At 41.9% G+C, this 18,597-nt stretch overlaps 1 protein-coding gene across 2 annotated transcripts in view; it reads left to right on the top strand.

Annotated features, from left to right (window-relative positions):
* The window catches only part of LOC128663247 (tropomodulin-2), a 343,309-nt gene that overhangs the window by 105,346 nt on the left and 219,366 nt on the right, over positions 1–18,597 (top strand). For both annotated transcript variants that reach the window (XM_053717475.1, XM_053717474.1), the window contains one exon: positions 9,474–9,635. In XM_053717475.1, the coding sequence (XP_053573450.1) occupies positions 9,510–9,635 (126 nt within the window). In that variant the 5' untranslated portion in view covers positions 9,474–9,509. The remainder of the gene's footprint in view (positions 1–9,473; positions 9,636–18,597) is intronic.

The raw sequence follows: 18,597 nt of genomic DNA, 5'->3' as shown, positions 1-18,597 counted from the left end.
CCTCCCAGATCGCTTTCTCATCCTCTAATCCCACCTCCATTGTATGATTCCCCTTCTCCGTCCTCCCCCCTCCCTACTTCCCTTTCCCTGCCACACTGAAGGAATTAGCGCTTTTAGCAAGATCGCAGCAGAGAGAGGCCCAGGACAGCAGCATCGTACAGGGTACGACACTGGTCCTAATGGGCTTAACGACCATCGTCGTACAGGGTACGGCGCTGGTCATTAAGGGGTTAATGTCCAAGATGTAGAATGTCTTCTTCTTTGGTTAATCCCCAGACAGGCCATTTTGTTATGTTAACTATTGGCCGTGCTAATTAGTTTAAATATTCATACCTAATTGTAGCACATAACTCATCAACTGCAAGAGCTGATTTACAGGTGAAACTCAAAAAATTAGAATATCGTGCAAAAGTTAATTTATTTCACTAAGGCAACTTAAAAGGTGAAACTAATATTTGAGATACTCATTACATGCAAAGCAAGATAGTTCAAGTCGTGATTTGTCATAATTGTGATGATTGTAGCTTACAGCTCATGAAAACCCCAAATCCACAATCTCAGAAAATTTGAATATTACATGCAGTCAATAAAACAAGGATTGTACATACCTGTAGAACAGTATCGGACCTCTAAAAAGTATAAGCATGCATACTGGTACTCAGTACTTGGTTTGGGCCCCTTTTGCAGGAATTACGGTCTCAATGCGGCGTGGCATGGAAGCTATCTACCTGTGGCACTGCTGAGTTGTTATGGAAGACCAGGATGCTTCAATAGTGGCCTTCAGCTCTTCTCCATTGTTCGGTCTCATGTCTCTCATCTTTCTCTTTGCAGTGCCCTATAGATTCTCTGTGGGGTTCAGGTCAGGCAAGTTTGCTGGCCAATCAAGCAAGTAATCCCACGGTGTCAGGGTGCCAGGAATCAGACTGAGATGAGAAGTGCAAAAATAATCACACCTTTATTAATAACAAAAAATAATAAAAAGTCCACAAGTCAAATAACAAGCCAGGAGTCAAAACCAGAGCTGGTAGTCAAACGAGCAGAGTCAGGAGCCAAAGCGAATAGTCAGACGAGCCGGAATCAGGAACAAGGAAAACAGCAGTGTCAGGAACAAGTCAGGGATCAGGAACCAGGAAGGACGCCAGGCAGCCAGGTAATACACAGGAACTCTCACAAACAGGTCTGAGACAACGCAAAGGCAAAGCATACTGAACAGAGGCCCTTTAAATAATAAGTGATGACATCACAATTCTGAGACTGCATCCTGTCTCACATGGATGATGCACACCAGTCTGGCCATAAAAGGAAGTGCAGGAAGTGAGCAGCATCCCCCACAATGCACCATAGTCAGGAAGAGAGGTGAGTAAAATGGCTGCCAGCAGCACATGGCAAACACAACAGGGAAAAAACCCTGACAGTACCCTCCCCTCAACTACCCCTCCCCCGCGGGAGGACAAAAAGCTCATTGGGGAAACGGGCATGGAAGGCATGGAGGAGGGCGGGAGCATGAACATCAGAGGAGGGAACCCAAGAACGCTCCTCCGGACCGTAACCCCTACTGTACACGGCCCCTGGACATACGAGAGTCAATAATGCTGCTGACCTCATACTCCTCATGGTTGTCACCAAAGATAGGATGGGGACGAGGCAACACAGTGGTTAACCGATTACAAACCAATGGTTTCAAGAGGGAGACATGAGAAACATTGGAGATGCGCATAGCAGGAGGAAGGTCAAGAGCGTAGGCCACAGAATTGACCCGTCGGAGTATTTGAAAAGGACCAACATAACGGGGAGCCAATTTATTGGAAGGCACACAAAGGTTCAAGTTGCGGGAGGACAGCCAAACTCTCTCACCAACCTGGTAGGAAGGTGCGGGCAGATGCCTACGATCAGCCTGAAACTTTTGGCGCTGCATAGAGCGATGAAGGCAATCCTGAATCTGCACCCACGTGGAACGGAGTTGCCGGAGATGCTCCTCCAAAGTCGGAATACCCTGAGACATGAATGAATCGGGCAACAAGGATGGTTGAAACCCATAATTCGCCATGAACGGGGATAACTTGGAGGAAGCATTAATAGCACTATTACGAGCAAACTCTGCCCAAGGTAACAGTTCAGACCAATTATTGTGGTGATCTGAGACATAGCAACGGAGGAACTGTTCCAGAGCTTGATTAGACCGTTCCACAGCCCCATTGGATTGAGGATGATATGCCGAGGAGAAGGAAAGCTGGATCCCCATTTGAGCACAAAAGGAAAGCCAAAATCTGGAGACAAACTGGTTCCCCCGGTCCGACACTATCTCCTTGGGTAACCCATGTAAACGGAAGACCTCCCGGGCAAAAATTGAAGCAAGCTCCTGAGCGGTAGGCAGCTTCATTAAGGGAATGCAATGTGACATTTTAGAAAAACGGTCAACCACCATAAGGATAACAGTATTGCCATTGGAAACAGGGAGCTCGACAATGAAGTCCATGCAAAGATGTGTCCAAGGACGCTCACCATTAGCAATAGGTTGAAGAAGACCCACAGGAAGACGTCGAGGAGTCTTATTCTGTGCACAAACTAAGCAGGAGGCAACATACGCAGCAACATCAGAACGAAGACCTGGCCACCAGAATTGTCGAGTGACAGACCAAATCATTTGGTTCTTGCCTGGGTGACCTGAAGCTTTAGGATAGTGGTAAGTGTGCAAAAGTTTAGTTTGAAGATTCTCAGGAACAAAACACTTACTACTAGGTTTCTCAGGAGGTGCATTGGTTTGTGCAGCCAGGATCTCCTCCCCAAGGGAGAAGTCAAATTAGTACGTATGGTAGCCAAAATATGGTCAGGAGGTAGAACAGGAGTAGGTACAGACTCCTCGTTGGACAGAGGCGAAAATTGTTGAGAGAGGGCAACAGCCCTAACATTCTTACTACCAGGCACGTAGGAGACCACATAATTAAAACGAGACAAATATAGCGCCCATCTGGCCTGTCTGGGCGACAAACGTTTAGCTTCAGATAGATAAGTTACATTCTTGTGGTCAGTAAGAATGAGCACTGGTATGCTAGTACCCTCGAGAAGATGCCTCCATTCCGTAAGTGCCAAAATTATGGCCAGTAATTCCCTGTCGCCAATTTCATAATTGCACTCCGCTGGAGACAATTTCTTAGAGAAGAAACCACACGGATGCAAGGAACCGTCAGGCGTGGGACGTTGAGACAAGAGGGCACCTACTCCAATCTCAGACGCATCGACCTCAAGAATGAAAGGCAGGACAGGGTTAGGATGAGCCAGAACTGGAGCGGCAGCAAAGGCAGTCTTAAGACTATCAAAAGCCTTAATGGCAGTAGGTGACCAATGGAGTGGATCATTCTCTTTACGGGTCATATCTGTGATAGGTTTGACCAAGGAAGAAAAGTTTTTAATAAACTTTCTATAGTAATTGGCGAACCCCAAAAAACGTTGAATAGACCGAAGGCCACTTTAGAACTGCAGATAACTTGTCAGGATCCATGGAGAACCCTGCAACGGAGATAACATAACCTAGGAAGGTTACTTGAGTCTGGTGGAACTCACATTTCTCGAGTTTACAAAACAGCCGTTCTCACGTAGTCTCTGAAGAACCCGTGTAACATCAGAACGATGAGCCTCAAGTGTGGGTGAGTGTATGAGGATGTCGTCTAAGTACACCACAACACACTGTCGCAACATATCTCGTAGGACATCATTAATAAATTCCTGAAAACAGCAGGAGCATTACATAGGCCAAAGGGCATTACAAGATACTCATAATGCCCGCTCCTGGTGTTAAATGCTGTTTTCCATTCGTGGCCCTCCTTAATCCTAACAAGATTGTACGCTCCTCTCAAATCAAGTTTAGTAAAGACCGTAGCTCCCTTGAGGTGGTCAAAGAGTTCCGTAATAAGCGGAATAGGGTAAGCATTCTTAATGGTAAGACGATTAAGACCCCTATAATCGATACATGGTCTTAACTCGCCACCCTTTTTCTTCACAAAGAAGAATCCAGCCCATGGAGGAGAGCAGGATTTGCGGATGATCCCCCACGACAAAGCATCGGCAACATACTCCTCCATAGCACAATACACTGCAACAGACAGAGGATGCACCCGGCCCCCGAGGAGGAATGGCTCCGGGTTGCAGGTCTATGGCACAATCGTAAGACCGGTGAGTAGGCAACGTACCGGCACGCACCTTGTCAAACACGTCTAGGTATTCTCGGTACTCCTCTGGCAATTGAGATACCGAAGAAGTGCACAAGACTTTAACTGGTTTCCGAAGACAAGTGGAAATACATTGCGGAGACCACAACAAAATTTCAGACCTGCGCCAGTCGAGACTGGGATTGTGCTTTTGGAGCCAGGGATAACCCAGAACAACCGGAAAATGCGGAGAGTTTATTACCCGGAGCTGGAGGGTTTCAAAATGGAGAGCCCAAACAGCCATGGACAACGGAGCAGTTTCGTGAGTAACGAGTGCGGGCTGAAGGGGCCTGCCATCAATGGCCTCAATAGCAAGCGGTACGGACCGAGGCAAAATAGGAATGGAGTGCTTTGATACAAAAGCACTGTCGATGAAATAGCCCACAGCACCGGAGTCAACAAGAGCCTGAGTGACTATGGAGGAGTCCACCCAGGAAAGGACAACCGTGACCAAAGGTTTCTCCTTAAGCGGTTCTGGGGACGAGGGTAAACCACCCAAGGTCTACCCCCGACAGGACCTTAGGTGTGAGCGTTTCCCGGCCCTGTAGGACAAGACTTCAAAAGGTGACCCTGTAACCCACAATAGAGGCAGAGCCCCTCCCACCTCCTAAAGGCCCTCTCCGCCGTGGAGAGACACATGAATCCCAGCTGCATCGTCTCAGCAGTACCTGGTGACTCGGGACCAGGAGGCATGGGAGGAGAGGGAGGCATGGGTGGGAACAAACACGTAGGAGACAACGGAACAGGAGGCTTCTGCAAGCGCTCCTTGAAAGAGGGCCTCTCTCTGAGTCTGATGCCAATTAGGATAAAAAAAGACACCAATGCCTCGAGATCCTCTGGTAAATCTCTGGCAGCAACTTCGTCTTTAATCGCATCAGAGAGCCCATGAAAGAAGGCGGCGACAAGGGCTTCATTGTTCCAACCTACCTCTGCGGCAAGCGTACGGAACTCAATAGCATACTGAGCAACAGATCTTGTACCTTGCTGAATGGACATGAGTCGTTTAGCAGCAGAGGAGGAGCGAGCCGGAACATCAAATACCCTTCGAAAGGAGGCCACAAATTCAGGGTAATTTGAAATCACAGGTTTATTAGTCTCCCACAAGGGATTAGCCCAGGCAAGAGCTGTGTCAGAGAGTAACGAGATGAGAAATCCCACCTTAGCTCTGTCAGAGGGAAATGCCTGAGGTAACATCTCAAAGTAAATGCCCACCTGGTTCAAAAACCCTCTGCACTGAATCGCCTCCATATCGCTGAGGTAGAGGTGTAGAACTGGACATGCTCCTGGTAGGCATAGGTGCAGCAGCGGAAACAGGAGCAGCCATAACTTGCGGAACACTTTGGTCCAAATGTGCCGTGCGAGTCAGCAGGGTTTGCAGGGCTAGTGCACATTGATCCAAGCGGTGATCCTGTTCATCCATCCTGGAAATGATGGCAGGTAAAGGTGGATTATTAGCACCATCAGGATTCATGGCCTTTGCATAATGTCAGGGTGCCAGGAATCAGACTGAGATGAGAAGTGCAAAAATAATCACACCTTTATTAATAACAAAAAATAATAAAAAGTCCACAAGTCAAATAACAAGCCAGGAGTCAAAACCAGAGCTGGTAGTCAGACGAGCCGAGTCATGAGCCAAAGCGAATAGTCAGACGAGCCGGAATCAGGAACAAGGAAAACAGCAGTGTCAGGAATAAGCCAGGGATCAGGAACCAGGAAGGACGTCAGGCAGTTAGGTAATACACAGGAACTCACACAATCAGGTCTGAGACAACGCAAAGGCAAAGCATAATGAACAGAGGCCCTTTAAATAATAAGTGATGGCACAGTCTGGCCATAAAAGGAAGTGCAGGACATATCAATTATTGCTAAATTATAATCATTTTACGGTAATAAAACAAAATGGTATACATCACTTAAAGGGAAATTTTTGTGTTCTACTTCTACCAGTGAGCAAAGTCTTTTCAAAATGTGTTAAACGCTTTTGGTCATTTTAATTGAACTATAAGGGCTAGCTTACAAGTGGAGCTCTAATTTAACGTGCACCCGTAAATGGGCAGATTTGCTTGTTTACTGGCGCATGGTTAATAACCAGCCATTATAAGTAGCTGGTTAATGCTACTGTGAGCTTGTGGTAGCACCTTGCGCTAGGAAAATTAACCAGAGGTCAAACCTCTGGTTAATTAAAAAATGTCCCCCAAAATAAAGTGAACATTTCCTTTTTAAAAATAAAAAATACATATCTTTTTTTAAAATTAAAAGGGGATAATGTGAGCAGATGTGGTGTGTTAGAAAAAAAAAACGGGTCTGAAAGTGCCTTTACATTGCGGTCTATGGGGACTGTCTGTTCCCTGTAAATATATATGTATATACACATATAAACACACAAATATATATCTATATACACATATAAACACACAAATATATATCTATATACACATATAAACACACACATATATGGGGCCTATCTATCAAACTCCGAACGGAGCTTGACGGCCCGTGTTTCTGGCGAATCTTCAGACTCGCAAGAAACAAAAGTTATGGAGCAGCGGTCACAAAGACCGCTGCTCCATAACTCTGTCCACCGTCTGAGCAGGCGGACACAAATCTCCGGAATTCAACCCGATCGGGTTGATTGACACCCCCTGCTGGCGGTCCATTGGCCGTGAGTCTGCAGGGGGCGGCGTTGCACCAGCAGCTCACAAGAGCTGCTGGTGCAATGCTGAATACGGAGAGCGTATAGGCCCCTATATGTATATACACATATGAACACACAAATATATATGTATATACACATGTAAACACACAAATATATATGTATATACACATATAAACACACAAATATATATGTATATACACATATAAACACACAAATATATATGTATATACACATATAAACACACAAATATATATGTATATACACATATAAACACACAAATATATATGTATATACACATGTAAACACACAAATATATATGTATATACACATATAAACACACAAATATATATGTATATACACATATAAACACACAAATATATATGTATATACACATATAAACACACAAATATATATGTATATACACATATAAACACACAAATATATATGTATATACACATATAAACACACAAATATATATGTATATACACATGTAAACACACAAATATATATGCATATACACATATAAACACACAAATATATATGTATATACACATATAAACACAAATATATATGTATATACACATATAAACACACAAATATATATGTATATACACATATAAACACACAAATATATATGTATATACACATATAAACATATATATGACTACGGAGTTTATCCGAAACATGTAAGCCATACAGTGCTGCGCCCTCTACACCTTCAGTATTTTGCTGTTGCTGTTTTTCCAAAACTTTTAATGGATCTAATAAAGACTTTGTTTTAACTTATTGGAAAGCTGGACTCTTTTCCTTTGATTTATATACACATATATACACACAAATATATATATGTATTTTTAAACTTTGCTGCCCATTGCTAAGTGACTTACCCCCTTTGCTGCTCTAAGTTCTGTGCCTTGTATTTCGGCATCAGAACGAGGCTCCCATTGGAGCCTATGGAAGAGCGCTCTCGTGAGTGCAAAACTTCCATGCAATGCAAATGCAAGGTTAACTTATAATACTAGCGTACATTTGCGTGCGCTGGTATTATGAGTGAAGAGCAAGTATCTCGCTCTGGAAAGCACAATTTTGTGATGCACTCATAATCTGGCCCTAAATGGGTTTGCTTGATGAGATATAGAAGAATCAATGTAATCATGAAATAACAGCTAAAGCTTATACAATCGGCCGCTAGCAGGGGGTGTCAATTAACCTGATCGTGATCGATCGGGTTGATTTCTGTCCGCGGCCTCCGAGCAAGCAGACAGGTTATGGAGCAGCGGTCTTTAGACCGCTGTCTCATAACTTCTGTTTCCGGCGAGCCGGAAACACGGGGCATCAAGCTCCGTAAATTGACCACTTTATTATTGCATGATAGCTTGCAAAGAACTATAGGTTTCATCACAATTGTGCACCTATTCTTGGCAGATTATAATTTTTGCCCATCTGCTAGTATTGGCCATATGTTTTTCCAGTGATCTTAATCCATAAATGCTTTTGTCATCAATATCCCTGAAGCAAACTAATAATTATTATAAAAATGTAATAACCCAACAAACACGATCCTGTTCAATTCCATGAGAGGGACACACACTCATTTCTATGGTTTAGGAACACAACAGGTTAATTGTACACCCATCACCTATTAGCATCACTACACATTATTGAAAGGGATTACACAACATTCAGTTCCTTCAACCTGTGATGTAATCGCTAAACTCACAAAATTGCCAATTTACTTTTTTTGTACTTTTTGTTCTATTTACTTTTTTTGGTTTATTTTTTAACTTTAATTGATTGAGCAGTTTGCATTAGAATTTCTTCCAAATATAATCCAATATGGCCGTTATTTTCAATATGTTTTGTCCATGTGCAAAACCAGTGTTATATTCACAAACTTTATAGGGCTACTCGGTAATAAGGGAAAAGTGTTGCCTGGGCATTTATTAAAATCTTTTATCTGTGGCATTTGGTAAGTGAAAAATGTGCAGGCAATAATGTAATAATTATATGCTCTAACACATTTTATTACTGAGATTTCATCTCCCTCTAATGAAATAACTGAAAATGAGGCTAACATATCAAAGCCGCTTGGCTTTTTTTTTAAGCTGGGCTTTTAAGTGAACATTGGAAATGTTTCATCCTTGTTTGATGTCTGCATCAGTTCAACGTAAATTCCTGCATCTTTTCTCTTTTAAGAAAGTTTTAGGACCAAATCACTTAATTTAAATGAATTAGATTTTAAGATGGTAGTATCTCTTTACATGTCTTTATTAGATTTGAATATGTTTTTTGTATCTATAGCTGTAAAAATATTTTTATTTCCAGTTATAAATACATTCAGTTTCAGCCTCTAAAGTTCAAATTTGTGCTTTTAAAGCTGCTCATAATTAGAATAATAATCTTTAATTTAAAATGCCCTTTAGATTTTTTTCCACTCTACTGGGTATTCCACAAGGCTCTCTGTGCAGTGAGTGCAGAACATATAACAATGAAATGGCAGCTAGTTTACATCGTGGCTCTGTTTAAAAATATACTGAGAAAATCATTTTTTTCCCTATAGTTTCTAGAACATTATATTTGCACAAGTAACATGTCTTATTTCTCATTAATAGGAACAAACACTGATATCCATTCAAGATTTACAAATCATGTCTATGCCTTTCCGAAAGGACTTTGAAAAGTACAAGAATATAAATGAGGATGAAATTCTTAACAAATTATCAGAAGATGAATTAAAGCAGTTGGAAAACGTCCTTGAGGAACTGGATCCCGAGGCAAGTGTAATGATGATTTGCATTTCTGTGTACAATAAACCCGCTTTTTGTTGGCACCAGGCCTCCAGAGGTCAGCTGAACCAGTCGTAAGGTTGTCTGATTAATGTCTTCACAAATTCCAGGATTCAGGAATCCTAGTATGATATCATTGACTCTAACATTTTGAATAATTCTACATATATCCAGGGATTGAAACATGCTGTTGTGGAAACATGTTACTAGTGCACTCCATGTTATATAGGAAAAAGCTCCATTTCTTACCTGCCTGCAGAAAATTTGTTTATTTTACTAGCCTGAGACAAATTGATTAGTCCAATATTCACACATAGGGTTGCCACCTGCCCGGGAATGACCCGTGTTTCTGGGTTTGAAGCTGAGTCAAGCCCGGACATGCAAATACATGTTATTTCTCTCTTGCATGTGTATCTTTATTTTGGGAGTGTGTGTCTGTGTGTAAGTGTCTTTGTATGTGAGAGAGTGTGTGTCTTTGTGCTTGTCAGTGTCTTTCTGTGTGTGTGAAAGAGTGTATTTGAATGTGTGTGAGAGAGAATGTGTGTTAGTATGTGAGAGAAAGAGAGTGTGTGTGTGTGCGAGCGTTAGTGTCTTTGTGTATGAGTGTGACTGAGACTGAATGTGTTTTAGTGTTTGAGTGTGTGAGAGTGTGAATATCTATGTGTGAGTTTGTGTTTATGTACTATTATACATAGTGTGTACTTTGCAAGAAAAAGTTTTTCCGTGCTGTGCATGGTGCAACAGTTTTTAGGTTTTGCCTGAACTAAAGGTGGCAACCCTAGTCATACACTAATAAAAAATTTCAGTAGTAGTAAGATATTTATCTTCTATTTAATGTTGCGTGGACCAATATAGTTTTCACCCTGACTAGAGAAGGGATGGTTTTCTATAAGACAGATGAAAAGTTGATATGTAGATATATTTGTGTATATTTAACTCCATACATATTTTACAAGTTTATATTTGTTTGTTTTATATGGTACTATTTTTATTAATAATAATAATAATAATATTTTTGTTGACTACCCCGTCTCATCTATCGCTTTCAAGCCTATTCAATAGCTAAAACCCTCTACTTAAATAGCTCATTCTATTTGTAAATACCTAACACAGTTACTGTTATTAAAGGGATACTAGACTGTAAGATTTTTTTCTTCCCTTTATATTTTCCAAATAACTGTAACAAACCGCTTCCCTGTCCGAGCACGCGTCTTCTCAGTGTCAGGTGGAGTGCTGTTGATTCAAATGTAACAAACTGGAATCAATGGCTGAGAGGCACCACACCACAAGCCCTTACTGATGCACTGAACATTAAAACAGTGCTTCAACAGAGGCCAAGGGTAAGAGAGAAATGAAACTAAACTTAGTAGGTGAACTCTCTCTATTACTTTAATCAGCTCCTACAAAACAAAGAACTAAGTAAAAGAAAGTAACTAAGTTTATAGATTTGAATATCCAAGAGACATACCTTTCTCCAACATTGGTGTGTCCGGTCCACGGCGTCATCCTTACTTGTGGGATATTCTCTTCCCCAACAGGAAATGGCAAAGAGTCCCAGCAAAGCTGGTCACATGATCCCTCCTAGGCTCCGCCCACCCCAGTCATTCTCTTTGCCGTTGCACAGGCAACATCTCCACGGAGATGGTTAAGAGTTTTTTGGTGTTTAAATGTAGTTTTATTCTTCTATCAAGTGTTTGTTATTTTAAAATAGTGCTGGTATGTACTATTTACTCTGAAACAGAAAAGGATGAAGATTTCTGTTTGTAAGAGGAAGATGATTTTAGCAGACAGTAACTGAAATCAATTGCTGTTTCCACACAGGACTGTTGAGATGAAGTAACTTCAGTTGGGGGAAACAGTTAGCAGTCTTTTCTGCTTAAGGTATGACTAGCCATATTTCTAACAAGACCATGTAATGCTGGAAGGCTGTCATTTCCCCTCATGGGGACCAGTAAGCCATTTTCTTAGTTAAACATAAAAGAATAAAGGGCTTCAAAAAGGGCTTAAAAACTGGTAGACATTTTTCTGGGCTAAAACAATTGCTTTACTAGGCATATTATGCAGATTCTAACTAATTATTGGTATTATAATCTTGGGGAACGTTTAAAAAAACGGCAGGCACTGTGTTGGACACCTTTTTCAGATGGGGGCCTTTCTAGTTATAGACAGAGCCTCATTCTGGGACTGTATAGGGGTTAAATGTAAAAACGGCTCCGTTTCCGTTAATTTAAGGGTTAAAGCTCTGAAATTTGGTGTGCAATACTTTTAATGCTTTAAGACACTGTGGTGAAATTTTGGTGAATTTTGAACAATTCCTTCATACTTTTTCACATATTCAGTAATAAAGTGTTTTCAGTTTGAAATTTAAAGTGACAGTAACGGTTTTATTTTAAAACGTTTTTTGTGCTTTGTTGACAAGTTTAAGCCTGTTTAACATGTCTGTACCATCAGATAAGCTATGTTCTATATGTATGAAAGCCAATGTGTCTCCCCATTTAAATTTATGTGATAATTGTGCCATAGTGTCCAAACAAAGTAAGGACAGTATTGCAACAGATAATGATATTGCCCAAGATGATTCCTCAAATGAGGGGAGTAAACATGATACTACATCATCCCCTACTGTATCTACACCAGTTATGCCCACACAGGAGGCCCCTAGTACATCTAGTGCGCCAATACTTATTACCATGCAACAATTAACGGCTGTAATGGATAACTCCATAGCAAATCTTTTATCCAAAATGCCTACTTATCAGAGAAAGCGCGATTGCTCTGTTTTAAACACTGAAGAGCAAGAGGACGCTGATGATAACTGTTCTGACATACCCTCACACCAATCTCAAGGGGCCATGAGGGAGGTTTTGTCTGATGGAGAAATTTCAGATTCAGGAAAAATTTCTCATCAAGCTGAACCTGATGTTGTGACATTTAAATTTAAATTAGAACATCTCCGCGCACTGCTTAAGGAGGTGTTATCTACTCTGGATGATTGTGACAATTTGGTCATTCCAGAGAAATTATGTAAGATGGACAAGTTCCTAGAGGTTCCGGTGCCCCCCGACACTTTTCCTATACCCAAGCGGGTGGCGGACATAGTAAATAAAGAGTGGGAAAGGCCCGGCATACCTTTTGTTCCCCCCCCTATATTTAAGAAATTATTTCCTATAGTCGACCCCAGAAAGGACTTATGGCAGACAGTCCCCAAGGTCGAGGGGGCGGTTTCTACTCTAAACAAACGCACTACTATTCCTATCGAAGATAGTTGTGCTTTCAAAGATCCTATGGATAAGAAATTAGAGGGTTTGCTTAAAAAGATTTTTGTACAGCAAGGTTACCTTCTACAACCAATTTCATGCATTGTTCCTGTCACTACGGCAGCGTGTTTCTGGTTCGAGGAACTAGAAAAATCGCTCAGTAAAGAATCTTCGTATGAGGAGGTTATGGACAGAGTTCAAGCACTTAAATTGGCTAACTCTTTTGTTTTAGATGCCGCTTTGCAATTAGCTAGATTAGCGGGGAAAAATTCAGGGTTTGCTGTCGTGGCGCGCAGAGTGCTTTGGCTAAAGTCTTGGTCAGCGGATGTGTCTTCCAAGACAAAATTGCTTAACATTCCTTTCAAAGGTAAAACATTATTTGGACCTGATTTGAAAGAGATTATTTCAGACATCACTGGGGGAAAGGGCCACGCCCTCCCACAGGATAGGTCTTTTAAGGCTAATAATAAGCCTAATTTTCGTCCCTTTCGCAGAAACGGACCAGTCTCTAATTCTGTATCCTCTAAGCAAGAGGGTAATACTTCACAACCCAAACCAGCCTGGAAACCAATGCAAGGCTGGAACAAGGGTAAGCAGGCCAAGAAGCCTACCACTGCTACCAAAACAGCATGAAGGGATAGCCCCCGATCCGGGACCGGATCTAGTGGGGGGCAGACTTTCTCTCTTTGCTCAGGCTTGGGCAAGAGATGTTCAGGATCCTTGGGCGCTAGAAATAGTTTCTCAAGGTTATCTCCTGGAATTCAAGGAACTACCCCCAAGGGGAAGGTTCCACAGGTCTCAATTATCTTCAAACCAAATAAAGAGACAGGCATTCTTACATTGTGTAGAAGACCTGTTAAAGATGGGAGTGATACATCCAGTTCCAATAAGAGAACAAGGAATGGGATTTTATTCCAATCTGTTCATAGTTCCCAAAAAAGAGGGAACATTCAGACCAATTTTGGATCTAAAGATCCTAAACAAATTTCTCAGGGTACCATCGTTCAAAATGGAAACTATTCGAACGATCCTACCTACTATCCAGGAAAATCAATTTATGACTACCGTGGATTTAAAGGATGCGTACCTACATATTCCTATGCACAAGGAACATCATCAGTTCCTAAGGTTCGCTTTTCTGGACAAGCATTACCAGTTTGTGGCACTTCCATTTGGATTAGCCACTGCTCCAAGGATTTTCACAAAGGTACTAGGGTCCCTTCTAGCGGTTCTAAGACCAAGGGGCATTGCAGTAGTACCTTACTTGGACGACATCCTGATTCAAGCGTCGTCCCTGTCAAAAGCAAAGGCTCATACGGACATCGTCCTAGCCTTTCTCAGATCTCATGGATGGAAGGTGAACAAAGAAAAAAGTTCTCTGTCCCCGTCAACAAGAGTTCCCTTCTTGGGAACAATAATAGATTCCTTAGAAATGAGGATTTTTCTGACAGAGGTCAGAAAATCAAAACTTCTAAGCTCTTGTCAAGTACTTCATTCTGTTCCTCGTCCTTCCATAGCGCAGTGCATGGAAGTAATAGGATTGATGGTTGCAACAATGGACATAGTTCCTTTTGCACAAATTCATCTAAGACCATTACAACTGTGCATGCTCAGACAGTGGAATGGGGATTATACAGACTTGTCTCCGACGATTCAAGTAGATCAAAAGACCAGAGATTCACTCCGTTGGTGGCTGACCCTGGACAATCTGTCACAGGGAATGAGCTTCCGCAGACCAGAGTGGGTCATTGTCACGACCGACGCCAGCCTAGTGGGCTGAGGCGCAGTCTGGGAATCCCTGAAAGCTCAGGGTCTATGGTCTCGGGAAGAGTCTCTTCTCCTGATAAACATTCTGGAACTGAGAGCGATATTCAATGCTCTCAGAGCTTGGCCTCAACTAGCAAAGGCCAAATTCATAAGGTTTCAGTCAGACAACATGACGACCGTTGCATATATCAATCATCAGGGGGGAACAAGGACTTCCCTGGCGATGAAAGAAGTGACCAAGATAATTCAATGGGCGGAGGATCACTCCTGCCACTTGTCTGCGATCCACATCCCAGGAGTAGAAAATTGGGAAGCGGATTTTCTGAGTCGTCAGACATTCCATCCGGGGGAGTGGGAACTCCATCCGGAAATCTTTGCCCAAATAACTCAATTATGGGGCATTGCAGACATCGATCTGATGGCGTCTCGTCAGAACTTCAAGGTTCCTTGCTACGGGTCCAGATCCAGGGATCCCAAGGCGACCCTAGTAGATGCACTAGTAGCACCTTGGACCTTCAACCTAGCTTATGTATTCCCACCGTTTCCTCTCATCCCCAGGCTGGTAGCCAGGATCAATCAGGAGAGGGCCTCGGTGATCTTGATAGCTCCTGCGTGGCCACGCAGGACTTGGTATGCAGACCTGGTGAATATGTCATCGGCTCCACCATGGAAGCTACCTTTGAGACAGGACCTTCTTGTTCAGGGTCCATTCGAACATCCGAATCTGGTTTCCCTCCAACTGACGGCTTGGAGATTGAACGCTTGATTTTATCAAAGCGTGGGTTTTCAGATTCTGTAATAGATACTCTGATTCAGGCTAGAAAGCCTGTAACTAGAAAAATTTACCATAAAATATGGAAAAAATATATCTGTTGGTATGAATCTAAAGGATTCCCATGGAACAAGATAAAAATTCCTAAGATTCTATCATTTCTACAAGAAGGTTTGGAGAAAGGATTATCTGCAAGTTCTCTGAAGGGACAGATCTCTGCTTTATCTGTTTTACTTCACAAAAGACTGGCAGCTGTGCCAGATGTTCAAGCATTTGTTCAGGCTCTGGTTAGGATCAAGCCTGTTTACAGACCTTTGACTCCTCCCTGGAGTCTAAATCTAGTTCTTTCAGTTCTTCAAGGGGTTCCGTTTGAACCCTTACATTCCGTAGATATTAAGTTATTATCTTGGAAAGTTTTGTTTTTGGTTGCAATTTCTTCTGCTAGAAGAGTTTCAGAGTTATCTGCTCTGCAGTGTTCTCCGCCCTATCTGGTGTTCCATGCAGATAAGGTGGTTTTGCGTACTAAGCCTGGTTTTCTTCCGAAAGTTGTTTCCAACAAAAATATTAACCAGGAGATAGTTGTACCTTCTTTGTGTCCGAATCCAGTTTCAAAGAAGGAACGTTTGTTACACAATTTGGACGTAGTCCGTGCTCTAAAATTCTATTTAAAGGCTACTAAAGATTTCAGACAAACATCTTCCTTGTTTGTTGTTTATTCTGGTAAAAGGAGAGGTCAAAAAGCGACTTCTACCTCTCTTTCCTCTTGGCTTAAAAGCATTATCCGATTGGCTTATGAGACTGCCGGACGGCAGCCTCCTGAAAGAATCACAGCTCACTCCACTAGGGCTGTGGCTTCCACATGGGCCTTCAAGAACGAGGCTTCTGTTGACCAGATATGTAAGGCAGCGACTTGGTCTTCACTGCACACTTTTGCCAAATTTTACAAATTTGATACTTTTGCTTCTTCGGAGGCTATTTTGGGGAGAAAGGTTTTGCAAGCCGTGGTGCCTTCCATTTAGGTGACCTGATTTGCTCCCTCCCTTCATCCGTGTCCTAAAGCTTTGGTATTGGTTCCCACAAGTAAGGATGACGCCGTGGACCGGACACACCAATGTTGGAGAAAACAGATTTTATGCTTACCTGATAAATTACTTTCTCCAACGGTGTGTCGGGTCCACGGCCCGCCCTGGTTTTTTAATCAGGTCTGATGAATTATTTTCTCTAACTACAGTCACCACGGTATCATATGGTTTCTCCTATATATATTTCCTCCTGTCCGTCGGTCGAATGACTGGGGTGGGCGGAGCCTAGGAGGGATCATGTGACCAGCTTTGCTGGGACTCTTTGCCATTTCCTGTTGGGGAAGAGAATATCCCACAAGTAAGGATGACGCCGTGGACCGGACACACCGTTGGAGAAAGTAATTTATCAGGTAAGCATAAATTCTGTTTTTGTATAAGTCTCGCTATCCAGACGAATGCAACTTGCATAAACTATTTAATGAAGATCTTCTGATAGCAGAGGTATCCAGGGTAAAAGTAATCTTATCCAATTATTGAGACTTTCTACAATTGGGTTGAAAAAGACCTACAAGCTCTCAGAGAAAATTCTGGACCAGTCAAACATAATCTTTCAATGAAACAGAGAATCACTTTTGAATCTCTGCAAAACAATAACACTATAGTCATTTGCCCTGCTGATAAGGGCAGGGCTATAGTTGTTATGGATCGGACAGACTATGTTTCTGAGGCCTTGCGCCAGCTTCTAAACTCACATGACTATCAAATATTGGGTAATAATCCCACCACACAATACAAAAGAGAGCTTGTGGACATCCTTGATGAAGGTTTGGAACATGGACATATAGATGAACATACAGTTCAATACTTAGATGTAAAATATCCAAAGATACCAATGTTCCACCACTTTCCAAAAGTCCACAAGTCACTAACCAATGTTCAAGGTAGACCTATTGTGAATGGAGTAGATTCACTACTGGAGAGACTGTCTCAATGGCTTGACTCATTGTTGCAACCTATTGTTGCTACTTTATTTTCATACACCAGGGATACAAAACATATTCTTAATCTAATTGAGAAAGTAACCTGTGAACCAACTTATACTTGGGTCACTGTTTATGCAGTATCTTTATACTCATCTATTCCCCATGATAAGGGAATTGAAGCTATCAAATTATTTCTTGCTTCTTACACATATTTCACTGATGAGTTCCAGATATTTATTCTTAGAGTTTTGAATTTCTTACTTACCCACAATTTTTTTCATTTCAAGGGCACTTACTATCTCCAAAGATGTGGGACTGCTATGGGGGCAAAATTTGCCCCCTCCTACGCCAATTTGTATCTTGGTTGGTGGGAGCTTACCCACATCTTTGGACATACTAATCCCTACAAGACCCAATTTTTATAAGCGGTATATCGATGACCTCTTGTTCATCTGGTCTGGGCCTTCGAATGACATAGACAACTTTGTCCAAAGGCTAAATCACATTAATGTAAATCTCAAATTCACTCATGAATCTAAACCCATCTCTGGCAACACCCTTTTACAGGCACATAGCTGTCATCCCAAAAACACTTCATATGCAGTGGCCAAAGGTCAGTTCACTAGATTGAAAATAAACTGCAGTAGGGATGAGGACTATGTGCGTGAGGCAGCCGTTTTGGAACAGAGACTTAAGGAGAGGAAATATACCTCTAGCCATATTAGTCAAGCTAAAGATAAAGTTAAGTTGATCCCTAGAGATGAGCTGTTACAAGATAATAGGAGCAAAAGGGACACGTTTAATGGAGTCAATTTTGTTACAACCTATAGTGCACAATATCCTCAAATATGTAGCATTGTCAAGAAACATTTTCCACTTTTGGTAGCAGATGATGGCTTAAGAAATACAGTACAACAGGGCACAAGGTGCTCTTACAGAAAATGCCGTACTCTTGGATCATTACTTTCACCTATGCAGTTAGGAACATCGGATAACACAAGAAGCTCTTGGTTGAAACACAAAGGCATGTATAGATGTGGCCACAGAAAATGTAAGCCATGTGAATTTGTACAAATCACTAACACTTTCACTTCTGCAGTTAGTGGCTTGACCTATGACATAAAAACTTGTCTCAATTGCACAAGCACA

The sequence above is a fragment of the Bombina bombina genome, chromosome 6 (genome assembly GCF_027579735.1).
Source record: "Bombina bombina isolate aBomBom1 chromosome 6, aBomBom1.pri, whole genome shotgun sequence".
Classification (NCBI taxonomy): Eukaryota; Metazoa; Chordata; class Amphibia; order Anura; family Bombinatoridae; genus Bombina; species Bombina bombina.
Note: the sequence above shows the minus strand (reverse complement) of the source record. Positions and strands in the feature narration are given on the sequence as shown.